The following is a 23,696-nucleotide window of genomic DNA, read 5'->3' on the forward strand; positions in this document are numbered from 1 at the left end:
TTAATAAAATCTGTATTAGATATACAAATAGTGCGTTCGTTGGTCTTTAAAAGCGAGCGGCAGCTTATACAGGTTTTGTCTGACACAGTTTTAACAAAACCACGTCAACATAATATACCTATATAGCTTCTGAGTATGGAATTAATTTCATGTTAAATTTAACTTTAACTTGATTTTTTTGTAACTTTATTAACTTGATTTTATTGCTGCAATCATATTCAATGTTACCAGTAAATGCCATAATGTGTACCTTTTCCCATAGGAACTTAATATAATTTATTTTAGTTAAACTTATTTTTCTACATGGTGCATCAGAAAAAATGTAAACTCACAGATGAGATCTGCGTATTGATTTCGAAGTTGAATTGAATTATCTTTGCAATATGGAGTATGGTGTTTGGCGACACATGCCGGTACTCTCAAGTCTGTAATATGTAACTTACAATGTATGATAGCTTATCAAAATGGCCTTGGAGGACCTTCGTATAAAGCAGGAAATCGATTATATTAGAAGTCCTTCGTCAAGCAATTACAGAGGCATGTGCAGCAAGCAATCTCCATGAAGACATTGATCAATGTTGTTCAAGCAACTGCTTGTAGCTGGGCAGTGTGTCTGGCCGCTTCTGAAGACATTTTGTGTCTGGTCGCTAAAGATTATGAATACATTAGCTTCGAGTATGCTGCCAATGTTTGATCCCACTCTGACACTTTAAGGACTTCAATTAACTGTACACGTAACAACTGTAGGAAAATTGTATTAAACCTAATTTATGATAGGTAATATTATATTAACCAAGCTCGATACTAACACTCAGGAAAAAAATTTCTTTCGTTTGCAGTGGAGATTGTTACGTGATTCTGCCTGTATTTGATTTTTAGAACATTGCCGGGTCTCGTGACGCCAACTTTAATTGTGGCATTCGAAAAAATTGGTCCCTTGGTCTGGTTTAGTTATTAGGTAATGTTTACCAATGGAGAGTGCCTGTAAATTAAATGTTTATTTGGTCAATGCTACCCGCAAGGACAAAACCTCTAATCTTCCGCTCTGTAGCATGACGATTTTATCGATCACTCCGAAAACAGCTGTCTCTGGAGAGAGTCGTATATACCGTGTTTTCGTGAACGGTGCTTGCAGCGCCACCGCATGTTAAGTGCGCATACATTTTTCTGATTTTTTTCTTCTTATTTTTGTTATTACTACGGTTTCCTGCCATCCATTATAAAAATGGAATTTTCTTTTATAGCGGGAAATGGCAAAGTCGATGTTACGTTGGACGGACGAGACGGAGGTTTTTTCCTACGGACCCATCCTTCGGACGACAGAATCATCGGCAGCCCTGATGACGAGGAAGAAATTCGGCGTTTTACTTTACTCCACTCTAATGCACCAGTTACTCTTCGGTCCCAATTCGGACCGTTCGTTGCAAAGCAAATTGTCCATTCTGCCTCATCTCTCCCAAGATCCAATGACAGTAGTTCTGGAGATGCCAGAATAGAATCTCTTCTTCAGTTTACTGGAGACATTACAGCACGCCTGGTCACTCGGGAAGTACGACGGGACAGACCTGTACTAAGGGTGCTTTTCCACAGTGCAAGAGCATCGGACCCTAAGCGCAGACCAGGAAATGTGCCCACCGCTGAAGACGCAACTGAAGGGGGTAAAATGGCCGTCGCTGATTCTTTGTGTGTAGTTCTTTATGTGCACAACCGTGATCAGCATTTAATGGCTGCCTGCAGTCCAAGTGAAAGTCGTGACGGTGTATGTCTAGCTCAAGCCACGTTACCTGTGTCCTGGTGGCCTCCATTAGAATCACCAGCATGGAAGAGTCCGAAAACCCAGAAGACGTGGGTTCGAGTGGAATATGCTATTCTTCAAGGTGGATCTTTGGAATGCAGCGATACCACGGCGCTTCCAGTAGCAGTACCTGCTGGTTTACCGAGTGTATATCTAGAGGAGATCCCATTATCTGGAGCGCATGGTAGCTATGAGGAGGTGAAAAGTGATGATGTTGTTCGCATCCTTGTACCTCAAAGTCCTGTTTACCCACGGTCTAAAGTATACGTTCCAGTGTACCTTCAACCAAATCCTGCCTATCCTCCTTATGTGTTTGTTATTAGGTAAGTATATTCTGAATTTTATTAATTTTTATGTTCAAAGGATTATCGAAATGTCATGTATTCTGCAGAATTTTCTAGGCCTCTAAGCCAATTTTTTAAAGTTGGATTTAGTGAAATTGTTTTCTACTTTTGAAAGCAGGCCAATTTTATTATTATTATTAATATTAAGAAAAGTAAAATTTCATTTATAAATTTATCATTTTTTTTCATTTATATTTTATTTATTTATATTTGGAATTTCATTTATGAATTAATTTCATGGTGTGCTGCTGCGAAGAAAAAAGTTTAAAAAAAAGGTTAAAAAAAGTAAATGAAATATATTTGAAGATGTTCTAAAGTTTTAATTTAATCCATTTTGTTAATATTAAAATTAAATTGTTAAAGATTCCTACCGGTAAGAATAAAACTGATCCAGAGTTTGTTCAGATTCAGACTGATTCAGTAAGGTCTTTGATTTTATGGTGAGCGAGATTTAAATTTCCTATGGTAAGATTATAGTTTCAAATAGGTAAGAATTTTACGCGTACTAGCCCTATATAAGCCTTTTACGTATACTATACTTTTACGTGTACTATACGTGTAGTAGATTTGAAATTCAAAGATATGTTTGTAATTTTAGCCTAATTTATTTTGGCCTTTTCACACCTAGTAGAGGACAGTTCATTTGAGACTTGCTGAATGATTTGTAATAAATAGTAGTATTTTTTTTAATATAGTAAATTATCTTCTTCACTGCGTACCTTCGTGACGTAATTAGAAGCATGTTCAGCTGCCAGTTGGAACTTCGAATCCCTGCGAGGGTACAAATGATTTCTCTACGTTATTGCGCTCCAAAAATTCTGTTTGCTGTATAGTAGTGAATTCTCGACTAAAATGAGTTGCCTCCTAGGTCCTCTTCCTTCCCAGTCGCTCTTTAATTGGGAGAAAATATAAGGACCTTTCTCCTTCATCACTTCACTCATTTACATGCGCGTTGTAATTGGAAACACATCGCTGGCAATCGGAAGTTTCGGATTTCCAATCCTGGTGAGGGCATCATTGATTTTTATCTTCTTTCCTGCTTCAAATAAATATCTAATCGCTATACACAGTAGTGATAGCTTCTGCGTCCAATGTGACAGTCCCTTGCAGCGAACGAAAATTCGCCGTAACTAATAGGCTCCAGATATTGAGCCTGATTAAAAATATAATCTTAAATTACATTGGAAGAGTAGTTAAGTAAATAAGAAATGTGGTAAAAAAGAAATTTGCAGGTTATCAAGTTAAATGAATACAGGGACAATTTCTAAACCTTTTAGCAAGTTTCTAGAGTTTAACTTCTTCTTTTGGCTAGATCTCTGTAATGTCACATCAAAAAAAGAGCTCTGTTTTCCCCCCAAAGGAGATTGGGAGGAAATTAAACGATAGTATCAAAGAATCTGTAAAATCGAATAAGTCTGTTATGGTAAAATGCTGGATAGCTATTTATCTTACGATACCTGCCCACTTTTTGTATGGGAAGTTGAAAATTGTTAGAACAATAGTGTAAGCTTTAAAATTAAAATAACTATAATAGTAGCAGTGAAAACATTAATATAAGAAGCACCGTTACTTGAAAAGTGAAAAATGCTAAAATCAAAATATTAGTCTCCTCTATTTAATGTTCCAAACAGAACTTTTCAATAGGTAAGTATTTTAAACACCGAACTCGGTCGATTAAGAGCGCCGAATAATATGTTTCGTTCCTCTGGATAATGTGAGATTTTAAAACATTTTAAATAAGCCCTTTTTTGAAAATGCAGATCACAGAGTCTCACATTTACTTGAGCTTTCCCTATATGCTATCCGTACTCTGAGAATTAAACTCACGAAAAAATAAAATTGCTAATAGCAGTATTGTGAAAGAAAAATTGGTAGAACTGTACAACTTTGAAACCTTCGAAAACTTAATTTACTTATTTATATAAAATATTCAACATTTACGAAGTCTCACTTAGAGGGATATCTCGAAATCTTGAAGTCCTATCTTTCTTTATTAAAACTTGTAAAATTTACAGTTGCCGTATCCAGATGCGCTGCTCAAAATGGCTGAATTTGCTGGAAAAGTAATACATATACAAAGGCAGGTTGTCAAATTCTATGTTTGGAACTCGGCTTAGCCGGGTTGCCATATCTAGAATCATTAAACAATCGTTGAATTTGGAAGGGAGACATAAGTACATGGTGTAAAGCAAAGAAAAAGGGATGCTTCCAGAGTGGTGCATTTTGGCGGGCTGTTGGCTGTATAATCTTAGTCCAACCGTGAAAACGTGTTTAACATATGTGAGGAGATTTCGGTGAGCTCACAACTTATGGGATAGTAAAATGGCATCATATCATACAAGGTCGTTTTGAAAACAAAATGGCCACTGGTCTTAAACGTAAGAATTTCGATGAAAACCAATTCTTACCAAAAGCAGTGGAATAAGATAGTTAAAAAAAAGATTGAAGCCTTCACGTAATCGAGCTTTAATATGTTTTTGAAAAGAAATTGGCCCTTTATTAGTAAAAATGAACGTTGCCAGAATAGTTGTTTCTAAACTAAAAATTGAGAAAATACATACATATTTTACAAGAGAATAATTACATTAAGAAGTTATATTATACAAAATTAATTACATATGAACTTTAAATTACCTGTAATACCATCCTATTTTACCCGCCTCTCAATTGAAAGTAAAATAATCATATCGCTGTAAACATGTAATTTAAAGATTGTAGTTAATGCTTGCTTTTTTTAATGTTTGGAAACTTTTAAATTTGGGAATTCTATTTTCTGTGAGCAGATTAATTAATAGCAGATTAATACAGATTTTCATATATATAAGTAATAAATGAGCATTGGAAAAAGTCCAGCTTAGTGCTTCTCGTATTATAACTGGCTTACGCAACAGTTGCACGAATAAAATTGCGTTCTATGAAACAGACCTTCAACCCCTTAGCCTAAGAAGAAATGCTAGCCTTGCAAAATATTATAATAAATTTTACAGTTATGGCTCCCAATACAGAACTTCAGAATTCCTGCAGCACTGGAGTAATAAACAAAGACTTAAGAAAAATTGCCCACTTAGTCAAATTGAGTATGCTGGTATAATTGACCGTAATGTTGAGCAGCATTCCTTGAAACAATGTTTAGATCCGTCTGAGAGACTCCCTAGAGTCGAGTTTCATTCGGAACTTTTGTCTTGAGTTTCCAAGAAAAATGATATTCCGGCCCTGTTACGACAATCTGCCTTAAAAACTATACATGCAATTCCCGCTGAAGCTACCCTTATCTATACTGATGGTAGTAAAAGCGAGGACTCTCGTTCCGTAGTGGAGTTGTCATTAAATGCACAAATGGAAATATTGTTAATACTGTCTTTTTCTGAAAATAAGACATCCTCCGAATATAAGCCCTATCGTGATTTTTGGAACTTTTTGTAAAATAAGACATCCTCCAAAAATAAGCCCTATCGTGATTTTCGGAACTTTTTTGTAAAATAAGACATCCCCTGAAAATAATCCCTAGTTAAAATAATGTGACAAAAAGAATTCGTTAAAAAATGCTGTTGATTTATTAAGTATAAGTAATAATATGTTTAGCTTTCCTAATACTCGTATTTCAGAGAAATGTTTGAAACAAAATAGTCCGAGAAATTAATTGTTTACCTCTACAGTTCGTTTCAAATTAATTCTTGGAATTTATCTTAACCAGCTCACCGTTTGCCCCGAGAGAGATACGTTCACAGGCAAGGCATCGTCATCCGTTAGCGTCGACAGACTCTCGTCGGAATTTGGGCTGAACCGTAACCCCCGAGACACATACGACGCAGCGACGATAGCTATGTCGCAAGACATGAGAGATTCGGACCAATGATTCAACAGGAAATGGATTTCGAAGAAAATCCAAATATAATTCAGAATTTTATTTATGACGATGTTCCAGAAGAAGATGACATGACTTTAATTGAATAAATTTAAATTTCTGTATTCTGTGTAAAATAAATATTAAATAAAAATATATAAATATACTTTTATTTTTGCCCTCCCCCGAGAATAATCCCTAGCGCGCATTTTGGACCAACTAAAAGAAAGTAAGACAGTGTCTTATTTTCGGAAAACGACGGTATAAAAAAAGGAAATTCTGACTTCTGTTCGGTTTTTAAGAATGAGCTTATAGCCATCGAAGAGGGACTAAACGCCGTTTTGTCCTTTACAGATCTTAAGGCAGTATGGTTTTTGTCTAACAATCATGCGTCATCCAATATCTTTCAAACTGGCGGAGAGTTGGTGATAGAGTTGGAATTGCAATTCTTAGCAAGCTTAAGCAGGTCTCGTCACTCTGCGAAATGCACCTTCAGTGGATTCCTTTCCATGTTGGCATATGGGGGAATGAAATGGCAGACATTCTGGCGAAGGAGGGTTCTGAAGAACCATTACTAGTTACCAATTCATTGACATATCTTGAACTGTATTCCATTAGAAGATATGCAGACAGGCAAATTTGACTCGTTACCCCAAATCATCCCTGGTATCAAGCTGATTGTCCTGGAAGATCTCTTGCTATTGATTTGCCATAGATGTGTTGAGACAACACTTTCCCGATTCTTCAGTGGACACCTAAAAGGACTTACTTTTGAGAGAGGTCTCAAGATTCACCCAATTTGATCTAAATGTCAAAATGCACCGGCATCACTGGCACATATCCTTGAGTTGCCTGGAGATTGTCTCTTGAGGACCTTTACAAGTCTCGTAAGCTTGTTTTCGATTTTCTGAAGGTGAATGGACTCGTGAACCTTGTCTAGTATATTCCTAGACATGGAGATTAGTAACAACAACAACAACACAAATGAGCAACATAATACATAAAACATAAATGGACTTTAAAGGTAAAAATCTTGCACTATCGCTTCTAAGACTATAAATTTAAGGTAAAGTAATAATTTTTTTTCTTTTCGATTATCCCCTAGGAAATGAAGCACAGAAATCTTGTGAAATCTTATTAAAAGTTAATTCTTTAGAAGATTGAAAAATACTTAGTAGAATTTTAAAAATGTAATGGAATTCATATTAAAAATTCAAACTAATAAAAAATACTTACCAAAATAAAAATACAGATCAAAAGAAAATTAATTACTGTTGATCCTGTGGAAGAAGGCTGATATTTCAAAGGGTATTAGTCTTTTTCCAAAGAATTCTCAATAATTAAGAAATGATCACGTTTCGCCTCTTCATATATTTGAATAAAATTTTTTCAAACTTCAAAAACAGTTAAGTAGTATAATATTTTTGGATTTAAATTAGAAATTTTCATATGCAGGAAGGAAATGGGCCGACGAGATTTAATTTGACGCATTTACAAAATAGTTTTACTGTTTTCCTATTTAATTTTCCTAATCTTGCCAAAGGGAGATAAGAACTCCCGCCTTCCCGACCTCGTCCGTACCATTTTTATTTTCTTCGTATACAGCCTATCAGAAAGCTTCTTTCGTATTAATTTCGCGCCATTCCAAATCTACATATAACAAACAGCTCAAAACGTTCTACATGTTTTATAGATCCTTATATTTTATTATCCTTTTTATATCCTACATCTTTTATAGAAACTCTAACCGTCCTTTGCGCGAGTTTTAAAACGAACCTCCTTTTCGAATAAAGACAAAGGCGATGAACACAAGCAACTAAAGAGTTTAAATTGCAAGTTAAAATTTAATTTTTTTGGCCAAGATAGTTTCCTTCTAACTACTGCTGTTTTAAAAGTGTATAATTTGATTTGATTTCTTTCGTTTGTGTGAATTACCGACATGTGCATAAATTGAATATTCTCTTTATATTTACCAATCATCAGTTTAAAAATATTTTGTAAATATGTCGAATTAAATAGTGTCGAAGGATTTCCTTCGTGTATATGAAAATGTCTGATTTAAATCTAAATATATTATATTTATCTTTTTTTTCGGCTTTTGAAAAGAATTTCATTCAGATATACGAAAGAGACGAACGAAATTTAATTATTGTATATTCTATGGAAGAAGACTAATCCCATTTGAAAAGTCGTCCTTCTCTTGTGGGATCAACAGCAATTAACATTTTATCTATATTTTTATTTGATATGTATTTTGTATTATTTTGAGGTTTTAATATGAATTCCATGTACATTTTAAAAATTCTACTAAGGATTTTTCCATAGTCTTGTCTCAGTCCTCTAAAGAATTAACTCTTAATAAGATTCAAAGAGTTTTTGTCTTATTTCCTGAGGCATAGTCGGAAAAAAAAAATGATGTGATCACATGACCTTCTGCAAGGCAAAAGTACATAAAAACTCAGAATACCTTCATCAAAAATTGAAAGATATAGAAAAACATAAAACACCAAATACAGTTAAAACAATTAAAAAAACAATTTTTACAATTAAAATTACAGTTTCTACGCAAAAACAAGCAAGAAAGCAGATTTTTCGGTGCACAAAATTAAAAGATTCGTTTCGGTCCCGCTCAGCAAAAAGACTGAAGGTGGAGAAAGACTTAATTCAAGTTCTAAAAACAAAATTAGACTTAATATATATATGAGGTGAGTGGGTGTATGTATATGTACTATATTGAAAATACTTTTCGTACGGCTGATTGCAACCAAAAAGGTAGGTCTCAGCTACATGTGATAGTAATCCTATATAGAAAATTTCATCGTTCTGAGGCTACTCGTTCTTGAGTCATGCAAGATACATAAATACATGCGTACATTCGTGCAGACGCCAGGAAAAAAAAATCTCTTCTGAATCCATTTTAAATCAGTTTTATAATTCGTTTGGGGAAAAGAGTCCTTTATTCCGTCCTTACATACAGATGTCAACCAAAAACATTGTTAAATTAATTGCATTCGATAGCAGTCAAATTGGATATTTTCGTGGAAAGATGGTACCCGGAATTTTTCGTGATCACAATACTTCGTATAAGAAAGTAAAAAAAAAAAAAAAAACTATAATTATATAATACAGGGTAATTCTACGATCATTGGACAAACTTGCAGGGGAGACTGAGCATACTAAAACACGTATTTTTTGTATAGGAGTGTCGGGTCTAAAGTAACGTGTTAAGGCGCGAACGCCAAAAATGACACGGGAGGGAAAATGTGTTTATTTACAAAAATCAACGCAAAGTTCTTCTTTGCAGCAATACAGTATTAACAAGAAATGTTCAAAATTGCGTGCACCAACACTATTACATTCTTGGTAGCGTCGTAGAAGGGATAGGCGACCACTTTGAAAATGGCAGCATTTCGCACACGCTTGTAGCCGCAATATATAGTCGTGCAACGACGTCCTCCAAGTGGGTCTACGGAGTCGCGGAAATATGCGCTATATAAATCTGGCTAAAGGGGTTGCCATCGGATTGGTCGACCACGCCCAATCCATCGAGCCGCAAAATTCGCATCCAAGTAATTCCGGACCACCAGGTGGTAATGGGCTGGCGCACCATCATGCTGGGACTACATGTGATCACGAACGACAGCCGGAACTTTCTGCAACAATTCCAGTAAAATTTCTTGCACAAAAATATGATAACGTGAGTTATTGAGACATGCAGGTAAGATGTATGGGACTATGAGGTACCCGTTAGTAATATCTGCCTACACATTCACAAAGAAGCGGATTTGGAATGCATGTGGACGTGTGATGCGTGGATTATCAGTTGCCCATAGGTGACTGTTGTGCATATTAAAGACGTCTTCCTGTGTAAAATTGCCTTGTCCGTGAATAGCGCATCCGATGTAAAATCCGCCTGCACCGCACTATTCTGAAAGAACCAACGACAGAAATACCGCTCAAATGGTAATCTGTCGCTTGCAAGGATTGGTATTTCTACAGATGGTATATGTGCAAGTAATTTTCAGTAATTGTCTCCAGATGGTGGGCTGATTCACACGCAGACGACGCGCAATAGCTCTGCTGTTCCCATGAGCAGCGCCATATATTATACGCATGTCAGCCCTTTCCACCATGCGTAAACTCACCCATCATGCTCGAAATCACAGTTGCGAATGACATTCTTCCGCTGATGCATCGGATAGCGGTTTGTCCAGCTCACTACCGCTTTCTACCCGTTGCATTGCCAGCGAAGCACAGCTGTAGTTTGTATTACTGTTGGTGATCGAAATTTTGAACATTTCTTGTGAATACTGTATTGCTACAAAAAAGCATTTTGCGTTGAATTTGTAAATAAACATTTTCCTTTAGTGTCATTTTTTGCGTTCGTTCCTTAACACGTCACTTTAGACCCTAAATTCCTATACAAAAAATACATGTTCTAGTACACTCAATCACCCCTCCAAGTCTGTCTGATGATCGAAGAATTGGCCTTATGTAATGACTTATGTAAAGCCTTATGTAAAGGAATGCGCAGTCGAACGCTGGAACTCTTAACAGCTTTCGATATCCGTCATGGCTGATGGTTAAGGCATACCAACGAAGGTAATAAAAACTGGATTTCTATAACTCACCAAGCTTTATTTTCGCACATAATCAAATCATTTCTTAGGAGATAGGATATTTCTAGATTATAAGCAATTGCAATATTTTTCATATGCGCTTTATATCATCTTAGAATAAGAAAAAAGGATGGCATAGCAAAATAGAGATGTTCGCTAGGCGGAAGCTAGGAAAGGAAAGCAGCATAATAATGACTTATTTATTGTGCCAAGAGTATTTATACTAAGTTTGTTGTAATTGTAGAGACAAGCTATGATTGATTAATGTTAGTTTTAGTTGCCCTTTTCCAGCAGCGTTACATAACGGAAAGATCTCGAATTTGGGAGAACAGAGGAATTTAGCGGGAGAGCACCAAATCTAGAATGTTAATTTTGAGATCGCCAATTATTTTTAAAGCAGCTATCGTATTTTATTATATCTTACATATATATATATAATTAACAAGCAATGTAGTTAGTACAATACCATAAGACCAATTTTGTCTAAATAATTTTTTTGCGCAATATGCTGCAAAATTAAAGATATGAGAAATTGTAGAAAGCTCGCCAAAAAGTTACCAGGAGCTGTGGTTCCAAAAAAAGTTCAACACATTTTTTAAAAAAACAATGTCATTGAAGGGTGAAATATTAAGCTACACGTTAAATTAAATACAGTAAAATACTAATCTTTGGAAACTAGTACGGCAAAAAATACAGTAAATACCTATCGATGTGACAAGTGTAAAGTTAAAACATAGAAAAACCAATCGATGGAACAAGTAAAACATAAAACAAACATAAACATATAAAAATATAAAAATACAAAGCTGGAAATTTCTAGCTGAACGTCGAATTAAGCTAACTCCATTACGCGTTTCGTCAAAACAGACTATTGAAACTTTTGCGTTACAAATTTTAATTAAATAGACGAATTGTCTTTGAAAATTTATTAGTCTCAATTCTCTGTTCTAATTTCCCGACACGTCCTCACAAAATGACACATTAAGGTGTTAAAAGATGTAAAAATAATTTCGATTTACAAAAATTAAGATAAAAATAAAAATAAATAGCAGTCTGCTATTAGTAAAAAAATACAATAACTTACGGGCTGAACCTGATATATGTATGTGTGTGTGTGTTTGTAAAATATAAAATATCTATCTTTCAAATAATTTCAAATAATAAATTAATAATATCCCTTTAACTTCCGTTTTCATTCTAAATATTAACAGTGCAATAATTTTTCTGAATGAACTCCCTGCAGTTCTGATGCGCACTTATCGATGAAATCTGAACCCAACATCTGGACATTAATCTGCCGTGTGATCTGAAAGGTAATTCGGTATAAAAGGCAACTACGTAGCAACTCCCCCTCTGTTCGCTCTTCTCTTCTGCTTCTTTTTGCCCACCAGCGGCCGAGCGGTAAAGACGCTGAACACTGGTAGTTCGGTCCGAGGTTCGAATCCCCGCGAACGGGCTGGCTGCATGGGCGTTTTCGTAGTTTTCCCCATGTGTAACGTGTATACGAGCCAGTTTCCCTTAGAAAGTCCTCCACGAAGGCATCCCTCCCCTTAGGCAGATAGCTCTCCAGGCTTTGCCATAATCACACACACTTCTGCTTCTTTTGTCTGTATTGAGTTTGCTTTTCCAATTTTCGTCCATTGTTTAAAAAATGTAAGCTGTATAAAACTGTGGGGTGCATGGCGCACCCATTGTGATGATGGGCATTATCAAGGAATAAAATTATGGGTAGAATTTACCATTATGTCTCTCTTCGAGTGTCATGTTTCTAACTACGCAGTTAATCCTCTCCAACGTCAATTCGTTGCAGCTTTCTTCCACCAAGTCATCTTATTACATATACAGAGACTGTTCACACATTTTTAGACGATGTATATTGTATTCACAAAGCTAAATTACATAAAATTCTTGGGCTTTAAATGTTCTATTTGACATCCCTTATTCTGAACTATCTTTCGACGCCGCAATTTCCAGGATAATAATGCCTTTTGAAGTGGCAGAAGAGGTATTCTATCCCATTCCGCCCGAACAGCTTTCCAGAATCCTGTTAAGGTTTTGGGACAACGTTTGGATAATGCAGTTTTTAAAAGTCCGAAAGCACAAAAATCCATAGGTGACACATCGGGAGATTTAGTAGGGATATCAGTGAAGGGTATGACCTTGATACCACTTTTTTGTTCCATTTCTTTTAGGAAATTTACAGTGGATTTTGATGTGTGATTTCTAGCTTTGTCCTGATGGAGTCTCACAGATTGATGGCACTGTGGGTAAAGCGATGGTACTTCATTCAGAACAATTGGCGATAAAATATGTTCCTGATAGTATTTGGAGTTAATCTTGACATTTTTTTGCACTCTCTTTATTTCTAACTTGCCATTATAAGAAAAATCAGCAACAATCATGAATCCCTTAGAAAAACTTTCTTCCGATTCTTTGAACCATGTACTTAATTTTTTTTCTCCCCTTTTATGGTAATAAATGGCTCTTTTTTTGTTACAATCATTTAAATACACCCATGCTTCATCTATCGTGACAATTGTTTTCCATTTTTCTTTGGACAAGTGTTTCTCATATAGAATTCTGCAGCGTGTCCTGCCTTGAGCGATATACTTTGGAAGAAGACGATGCACATTGTGTTTTTTCGCTTTCTTAAGATTTAAATCAACGTTTATCACTTTGTTTACAGTGGACACCGAGCATTTTAAGTATTTTGCATCTGTCCTTTGGCTAGAGGGATTTTCTTTTAACATTAAACAACGTACCTTTGCAATAGTCGAAGATATCACAAAACCATGACTCTCACATCGTTTTTTGGATAACGCTGTATGCATATTTCTCTTCGGAAAGAGCGTAAATGTAGCCTTCGAACCACTGCTTTGTTAAATTCTCCATTTTGAATAAAAACAAAACTTTCAATCCACAGACGATAATTTGGGCTTATAAAAACATAGTACAATTGCAACTACTTCTTTTGCAGCAAATGATGTTTTATTACCGCTTACCAAAATCGTCTAAAAAATGTGAGAACAGCCTCTGTATATGATAAAAACTTGGAGTAAGCTGCAACAAATTGACAATGGTTCTCTGCATTATAACTTGGAGAGATTTTACTGCATAATTAGAAAGATGACACTTGAAAGAGAGACTTCTAGACAGACGTAGCCGAATTGAACACAATCTTTAATGCTTGACACGAACTAATTATCGAAACCGTATTTTTTATTACACCTCAAAAACACAATACACTCACCACAATTTATATAACCCCGTTCACATGCAACGCTCCGCCGTTTGTAAATATCAGGGAGAAAGGGGGATATGAAGCAGTTTTGCCTTCTTGACCAATTCGAATGCACATCGTCTTCCATCCCTTAACCCACAAGCCACTGCGAGCAATAACGCCAGAAACGTGAATCTAATTGGTGGATTTCTAACTTTTTTATATCTTTTTTGACATTGTTTGCTATTGCTATAGAACGCTATTGGAGTTTAACTCTTTAAATAATCAAAATACACCTAAATTAATTTTTGGTGCAATTTTAGACGAGACCAAATGGTTAAAAGATAAGAAATAGCATATGCTGGTTTTAAATAAAATGTTTTATGTCTGTTAAAATTTCAAACTTTGCTTTTTGGAAAAAAAATGAATAAAACGGCAAATTAATATTATTAATATTAATTTATTATAAATGCTTTAATATTGATTATAAATGTTTTAGAAAATATATTATAATTGATTCATGTATGAAAATTGTTTTGAACGTATTTTACAAAGATTTTAAAAAAAAAGCTTGTAATTTATGTTTATATTAACCAACTGAATAGCATATATTAGGAGAAATAACTATGGTTAAGAAACTGGCTTGGGTTTCTGCATACTTTCCATACCAGCCACGATCCTCTGACACGGAAGTGCTACCACACACACACAAAAACACATACATATATTTCGCATAATTTTAGGAAACAAAAAATTTTCTTCGTTTTTATTTTCTAGATAATTCTGTAACAAAATTTTCTTTTATTTCTTCTTGTTATAGGGTAATTTTCATTTCTAGTTTCCAAAATTCTAAAAAAGACTTTAACTTGATCACACAAGTTATTTGTCTTTAATTTTGTAGGATTTGTATTTTTACAAAACACTGATAAAATGCCAAAAACCAGTGACCTTTTTACTAGGCAACGGAGGTTTTTTGATATTTTGTACTTAAGCACCTCCCAACCATCAGCAAATTAGTCACGCTGATTTGTCGGAGACGCCATGCCAAAGATTTAATTCAAGGTGTTATTGTCTTATTAAATACTGTATCATATTATTAGACATTTATATTGAATTGTTTTCTTAAGGTATTATATCATAATGTTTTGCATTTATTTTTTATATTCCTCTAAAATATGTCAATGTATTGTTAATTAACTACATTGAAAAGGTTATATGACATTTGAGGACTTATTTTTATCTTGCGGAGTTACTGGCATCAAGAGACTTTAAAAAGCATTGTCATTCGACTTCAACTAATTTTATGAAAGGACTTTTTTAAAACAAAAATTTCAATGGACATTTTGAAGAAAAGTAAGGACTTTCTGATTCTAATTTATTATTTAGTATTATTCTTGCATGTATTATTGTCTTATAATTCTAACTTATATGTTTATTTATAAATTATATGTTTATTTATAAATCATACCTTCCATTGTAAAATTCTATAATTAAGCATTTTCTAATTATATGACAAAGATCATGAGTTATGAAAGGGCATAGTTAAAGCCTGTAAGCTATGTCTTGGATGTTTTCTTCATGTCTTTCCTCATACTCTAAATTTCTTCTTGCTTCACTAATGTACTAATGCTTTGCTCTCCCGGCCTCTCGTTTTGAGGGGGCGGGGATGTAAAATATAAAAAAGTGCGATGGCTTTGCTCTACGCGAACAGGTAACCTTTAATTAACTTTCCGCAATTTCAGAATCTTTCCCCTAGACCAGTACTTTCGAGAACATTCTGGCATGTTACGTAATCGCTACTATAAATGAAGAGGTCGCACCATTTTTTAGTCAGATTGCTTTTCTTCTCCTGCCGCTTAAGCCATTTTTGCTGCCACTTCTTCTTCCCTTTGTTAGAATAGTTATGACGTCGAAAACTTAACTTTAACCTTATTTTAATTTAAATCATTATTGGATATGTAGTTTTGGAGAATCTAAAAGAATAATGATCTGGCTATTTTAAGTGAATAGATATGGAGTTTTAAAAAATTCAATCTTTCTGTGTCATCATTTCTGCTGTAAGCCACTCAGTTATGTCTGGAATTTGATGCCAAGCTTCATTTATGTGCCCTGCTGCCAAAATATTACACATATGTGTGTTTGTATTGAAATTCAGTAGAAAATTTTTTAAGAAATTTGAAATGAATAAAGGATCATTTAGCCAGTTTACATTCTTTAACCTGCTTTTTCTAAGTTTTTAGAATAGACAGGGAGAATTAAACGGTTACCGTTAGTTTAAATGACAATTTTTGTTTGCATATTTTTTATCTTATATGTATATTTCATCTCATTGATCTAAATTTCGGATTTAAATTTAGATTTTCAAATGTGCTGTTATGTTAATATTACTGGTTAGCTGGATGCTGATTACGAGCGAATTTACTGTTTAATCAAGACGTTCATTACTGCAATACAACTTCGATTTTTTAGATTTATCCGCAAAATACATTATCACTTTTGCCCATGGCGTTTTCATTCATTTCTCTCTCACACTTTTTTTTAAAGAAATCATACAGTGTATAAGCGCTTTTACAGCCACGTAACTCTGTGATCCATACGCTTTCCGTCCCCCCCCCCTCTCCAAAAAAAGAAAGAAAGAAAGGCCGCGGAGTAATGAAAGATACTTTGTTTTTCGGCACTATTTCTCAGTGATAAATAACACCAACATCAGTTTGTTTTACCAATACCGCATCGCGTGATTCTTTATCTCTTTTTAACTTAATTATTTAGACTGTTGATTGATATGTGTTTTTCATCCACGCATTAAAAACTATCTTTTTCGTAACTGGTCACCGCTCTTTATAAAATAAAATTGCTGTTATAAGAAACATCCATAAACCGCGGAAAATTTCTCACATGTATGACTTTCCATCTTAGTGTCCGCGATCGAGTTTCAGTACGTTAGGTTATCAAGAGGAGAAAAAAAACTCTATTAGAACCTTTTTTTCTCTCCCGTCCCTCTAATCATCTTCCGAATTAGCTCCAACCGCGTTTTAGTGTCAATTTTTGCTTCCGGTCGTCAGAGGGTCGAAGAGGGATGTCTTCTTGAAGACAAACAGCGAACAGCCGTCTCAAGAATTATTCTCCATGTGGTGGCCGCAGATGTTGTGCACGTGTTTCTTTTTTCTACCTTCGCAGACAGTGACCCTCTTGTGATTTTTGACATCTTAGCTATTCGTTTTAAAGTGAGCAGGTGTATATGATAAACCTTTACGGCTCTCTTATAAATGTGATCACAATTAGTACAATCTTCTTGTTTTTGGTGCGATGAGTTCTTAGGTTTTATTCATTAAATTAGAAAAACAAAATTCTTTGTATAGGTATATAAGAAGCGCTTTTTATCGGAGCGCTGTAAGAAATTAGACTCGTAAATTATTTCTTAACATCAATTGGGAATGTTAGATTTTCTATGGGTATTTTTGCATTATAGTATATTTTCAACACACTTGTCTCTTTTCTATTTTTTCTATTTATTATTTATTATTTTTGTTAATAATATTGTTATTTTAAATCTAAAGGCACTTGAAGGTGGATGCGTCAAAGTACTTCTTTTCCTCTTTGAATAACAATGATTTCCATATTATTTCGCTTCATTCTGTCTCCATGTGATGTTCGTTGTTCTTTCAAAGGGAGCAGGTGTTCGAAAACGCTTCTCAAGTGTTTGTCTCTAGAATATTCATTAGATTTACTTAGACGTCTGGACACCCAGCTTCAAAAATAACAAGCCGAAGAGGAAATTTATCTTGCGTTTAAAAAAACGCCCGGAAACGAATGACTTTCTTTTCAGCATTTTCATCAAGCTAAAAAAAAAAAATATCGTTGACTCGGTATTCACCATCCAACTATGTTTATCCTTCTGTTCATACTACAAAATACCAGCAAATCGAATTACGCGATATTGCTAAAGATCGCATATTTTATTGAAATGTGTAACTGAAAGCAATATATCCATTTCAGCGTTATAGAAGATAGCGGTGAAGTCATGATTTGCCAAGATGATAGTAGAGAGAAAGTAAATTAATGGTTATTCAAATACAGGTCTAAAATTTTTCGAGAATTAAAACAAGAAATGGAGGGTGGCTATATTACATAAAATGTAAAACAATTTAAAAGGTTTAACGTCAAAAAGTCCATAACAAAATAAGAATATTTTATGACTGAAATTGAAACATCCATTTCGGCTTGTCATGTTTCACAGAAATCCGTTAAATGTCTTGTTGCTCTGGATTATATTTCTTAATTTAGGCACATTTTTCTCGCTTTATAATTTTATAATTTTAATTTTTAAATCAACATAAATATAACGTATTTTAAGATCGAAATATTACAACGTCTTATATTGTCGGTTACCAGTGTCAGATGCCATTTAAAGAGAAAATTTGTTTTTGTAATAGCTAATGCAACTATATAAATTTTAGCTGGTTGCATTACATAAGCTGTTTTTAAATTTGAGATAGATGTAATAATATAATCATTGATATGTAATAATTTAAAAGATAATGGGTTAAATTCTTTGAGCAAAATGTATAACTTAAATGCATATTATTCTTTGAATTATTAACGATTGTCTATAACAGGGTTACTTAAACGTTTTTGTGTGGGAACCCTATAATATTTAAGAAAGTTTTGTGGGACCCTCCCCATAAGCGTTGCGGAAATCTGACACACGCCGTGAGTGAAACTATAAGTTTCTTCACTTGTAATATCCTATTGCAATTTTAGGTCATTAACTTAAATTTTTTAAAGGAAAGTTTCTATTATAAGAAATGCGTCAAAAAGTTTTTGGTTTTTTCTTTATCTGTATTGTCTTCTTTTTATCTATTTTCAGGTACATTATGTAAAAATATTTGGTAATTGTAAAATTATTATAATAGTTTAAACAAATATTAAAACAGCTAAAATTTTTGCTGACCCCTTACTGCAGGTCCCGCGACCCCAACTGGGTCGCGACCTACAATTTAAGAAACTCTGTCTATAATATTGTTGTTTGCTGCAAGTTCATGGATATTTGTCAAATAATTAAACCATATGAACAGAACGACTTGAAACTTTATTGAGGGAAACAGCAGCTCATGCAGTAAGATAAACAGCTCTAAATAGTCCAAAGAAAAGAAAAAGCATACATAAGGTAAAATTCTTAATGTAGCTGTTAACAGTCGCAAACCAAACAATTTTAAAGCGTTACTCAAGTCAGGAGCTCAAAACAGTCACATAAGTCGCTCGAAACAGTTGCATAAACTAACTGACTGCAGCTCACAGTCTTCTGTTAATGGGGATGCTCAAGGAGGTGAGTAAGTACTTCTGGAAAATTATTGCCTCTAGGGCCTTTCATAGCACTTTTCCCGGAAATTTCCAGAATGTTAAAATGGTTCATTTCCTTAACAACGTAACAAAGTGAATTGTAATCGGGTATACAGTGCAGCCCTCTTTCTATATTTCTTTTTATTCTCATATTTAATTAAAACAACAGAACTTTTTATGGCGACTTTTTATGCAAAGCGATATGAGAAGACAAAAGGCCTAATCTACAATCAAAAATTGTTAACGCAGGCCATTTTTTAAATTAAAGCGAACAATATTCAACTAGCAACTATCTGTTGTTTAAGCAAACACCACAAAGCTCACGAGATTTATCTACCTAAGGGCTTTGTGCAGGCTTTTCTAAGCGAAAGTGATTTGTATGCACATAAGGCATGGGAAAATCTACAATTAGTGGAGTATAAGAGGTTAATTTAGTGTAAAGCTCTAAGTTATTGCCTAAAAAGTAATTTTATTTATTAAGTATGTTGTTGTAAAAAGTAAAGCGCAAAAAAGGACACTCCTGGTACAGAAATTAACTGTGATTTTTAATTTCAACATTTGCGGTTTTCGACGTCATTTTTGGCTTACTTACTTTGTATTCTTTTGTGATTTACCCGTGTGAAAGATTTTTTAGTTTATAACTGTGTTATTCTGGTACACCAAAATAACCTTTCACACAAGTAATTTAGAAGTCTTCAGTTGCTAAAATTGTCTTATTCTCGTGAAGTTTTATTATTTTAGAATCATATCCTAATAAAAAATAATTAACCTATAAATATTTTTTATTTTTTATTTATGTAAGTGATGCTATCAATTGCTGGTGTGCAATACGGAAGTTTGCCACTTTTTTCCAGAGCACGAATGCTATAAAATTCTGAGATAAGGAAAACGTTATACTGATCCGTATTTTTCAGAATAGTCGCAACTAATTTTTAGCTGTGTACAGTTGGAAATATTTCTTACTGCAATTTATGTACACCCCTCAACATGATCTGTTGTTGTTTTGTCCAAACATCAGTGCAGATAGGTCAGTTAGAGCCAAAAGTATCTAAAACAGCCATAGCGACGTCGATGATTCTCGAAGAATATAGGAACTGGCACTCCGGGGGAAACAAGACCAATTCTGAAGAACCTGACCCGTACGGCAGGACAGTCAAAGATGCGTGCTGGAGAAAGTCGTGTACCAGGAAAGTGACCAGGATTGTGTACTAGGGCAGCAATTATAACTTCGCTGACCATCAGAGGATATTTTCATTCCTTCAAAGTGTTCTGTTCTCAGTCTGCCTATGGTAGATGAAACAATTCGACTGTAGTTTAGCTCGGGAATAGAATTTTTCTTCACTTATTGGGAGATGAGTCTTCGCCTGGCTTATGCATTTACATCGGCAAGGGGTTAAACTTTGTAAACAGGAGTAGCATTTCGGGCTTCTTTGTCGAGGGAGTCGGCCTGCTCATTGCCAGAAATATCAACGTGTGCTGGAATCCACTGAAGGGTGCAGGCTTTTTGGAACCTCTATTATTGTGTTTATGAGCACAACAATGTTCTGGGCAAGTTGAGAGTTGCGGCGCTGAATCGCTTGGAACGCAGATTTAGAGTCAGAAAAATTATAATGCTATTGGAATTCTGAACTGCTTTGGAGTGAAAAAAAATCCAAAGCACCCTTCATAGCAACCGGCTGGCAGGTATAATTTGAGGTAATTTCTCCAACAGAAATTTTATGAGATTCATGTTCGCCATTTACGTGTATAAAATAGATGTAAGAGCCTCGTTTATTGAGTCGATGTTAGAGGAACCATCTATGTAGACAACTGCTAGGCTGTGAGCTGAGTTTGTAAGATCATTTATGTTGTGGGTGCCTTTCTCTCCAAGTAATGCCGCTGATTCGTTTTTAATGCAAGTTTGTATTGGGGGACCCAATCGCCAAATCCTGCTGGTAAAGAATCATAATCCAACTCCTTTTAGTTCGGGCGCTACTGTGGAGTCATTTAGAAAGGAAATGACGGCCAGGAAACTGAAGAAATCTGCATTGCCTTCGCCGGGACTCGAACCTGGACCTCTCGAATACGCGCCAAGTGTGCTACCGTTACACCACGAAGATATGTAGAAAGGAGGGATAAAATGCCTTAGAAATTGACGACAAAATTTTTTTGCCCAATTAGAAGATATTTAATTTCTCTTTCAAATTATTTTGGTTAATCATTAACACTTAGCAATTCAAATACAATAACCGTAGATAATTTCAATTATTATTAATTACTAACTATATCAGTGGAAATAGACTGAGCGCCGCCTGAAATAACCACTGACCTGACTATGTTGTAAAAGTCTTACAGTGTTAATAGTCATCCTGGCAGAAGGGGATATTTCTTCCGCATAAAAATATAAATATATATATTACATGGACATACAAGGCCTGTATATAAGCATAGATATGTTAATTACAAACATTGTCTTGTACAAGTTACATGTGATAGTTACATAAAATCATGATAGTTATGTGCACATTTAAACATTATCTGAATTCATATTTACAATACTTTCACTGAGATAATCAAAGTAAACTTGTAACTCATTTACACGTTGACTGGATTTTCAATGTCATTTTAAACTGCTTTACAATATTATTTTTATCAAGTACATACAAACTGGATAGTAATATGCTTACATTACGATAGTTTTGCTGTTACTATTCTACGGGGTGAGCTATTTTTCTAGTGTTGATTTTCAGTTGTCGCAGTATTTTGATTTGCTATTAAAATTATACTGAAAAGATGCAATTCTCTAGGGAGGAGGAGAATTTCTTAGTACCTTGCTGAGCAAAGCCTGATCACCTCCTCTATCTTGGTTTTCGTCTACTTGTTACCGCAGGTATTCGCATTTTTAAATGCAGTTTATCGGTTTGTGGGCAGTGAAAATAGACTAGCTGATGTAATTAAAATCATCTATATATATATAAAGAAGAACGTTTGTTTGTTTGTACTTGTGTATTCATACAAATCTGCAGTTTCATTCCAAACTTGATGATATTTTGCACACTCAGTTTTCAAAAACAAGTAGGTCATTGCCTACATAGGATTTGTGAAAACTACCCCATGGAGTCCACATTCAAGGTGTTCATATTAGAAAGCTGGGCTGATGTCACCCACCTTACGTTGTCGCGTTCCCTCTATTAGTGGATGTCATTTTTGTTAAGCAAGGAATTTATAATTGTTTGCTTTTAAAATTAAATATTAATATTTCTATAAAGTTTCAATTTTGAAATCACGTCGCCTTTGTTACGTCCCACTATTAGTTCTTAAAACGTTCGAAGTCAGAGGCTGTTTAGAACAGTGTGGAATTTTCCAGAAGAGTGCAGAACCTGTAAAATTTAAGTTTTTCACGAATCTATAAGTTTTTCAGGAATATTTCGTAAGTAGTAAAGAAAGTCTAAGTGGATGGTTATTTTTCGAAAGATCATTTCCTCAAAAAGACATAATAACAAAGGAAGTACCAGTTCTTATTAAAACCTTTACGTGGCGCAAGTTAGTTCTACATTGTTGTAGTTTTATTTGAACTTGGTAAATTTTTCCATTGTCTGCCTGAGATTTTGAAAACAATACCCATTTCTTCAGTCAACAGAAACCCTGGGTAACGCCCGGTACTTCAGCTAGCAAAGAAATAACTAAATAAAACAATAAGAATATTACAAAACACAAAAAATAATGATGCATTCGAATGAATTAAAATATTTAGAACAAATTTACTACAATATCAGGTTATCTCCGGACTATACTGCTATATAAATCATTGTTTTTTTATATCTGACTACTTTAATAACACTTAAGCATAGCAGTTTTACTTCTTTAGGCATCTCAGTTATAAAGACGTATGCTATTATTCTTAATAGCTTTCGCTAAATGAGGTGCCATTTTATGAATGTTTCCAGTTCTTAACTTAAACTCCTTTTTTTCCCGAAGGAAATGATTCACTATTATTATGGAAACTTAAAATATGTGCATGTTCATCTTTATCGGTTGATACGTAATTATTGTATTTGTCTAATTCTTATTCGGGATTCTCTTTATTTATTCCCAAAGGGATCCATTTTCGATGTAATACGTGGGGGCCATTTAAGTATGGTCCCGAACCCTATCATAAAGACAAAGTAGTGTATTAAATTTCAGTAGTGTATTATTCAGTGTCTTGATAGAAATATTTATGAATTGTTGAAACATCTCTTTAAACGTCACATTCTGTTTCGCTAGGGTTTCGGCTAATCGATAAGTTCTGTATCGACTTTGGGGAATATCGATTACTCACCTCTTCTTGTATTTGGAATGTCGACAACAAATTGCAGCAACCGTTAGTGTCGGCGGTAAAGATCTTAAAAGATGACTTTGCTCACGAACTACTGCTGCAGTATTTAAAAGTAAAATCGCTGCATATTTGCGCTTCATTTTTGTACGGAAAGACATCGTTAATCATAGTAACAGCTACGAATAAGAAAAGAACCGATATCACTTTCGGTGGCTTTACCACAGAACTTTGAAAATG

The 23,696-nt window shown here is 34.5% G+C and overlaps 1 protein-coding gene across 1 annotated transcript in view; it reads left to right on the top strand.

The window, feature by feature from the left end:
* dtn (transmembrane protein 132C dtn) overlaps window positions 1–23,696 on the top strand; it is a 199,720-nt gene that overhangs the window by 81,816 nt on the left and 94,208 nt on the right. Inside the window, exon 2 of the mRNA XM_085819326.1 lies at window positions 1,245–2,118. Within this exon, the coding sequence (XP_085675452.1) occupies window positions 1,245–2,118 (874 nt within the window). The remainder of the gene's footprint in view (window positions 1–1,244; window positions 2,119–23,696) is intronic.

This window comes from Stegodyphus dumicola, chromosome 6 (genome assembly GCF_044657685.1).
Source record: "Stegodyphus dumicola isolate Sdum_Otavi_A_Nest chromosome 6, ASM4465768v1".
NCBI lineage: Eukaryota > Metazoa > Arthropoda > Arachnida > Araneae > Eresidae > Stegodyphus > Stegodyphus dumicola.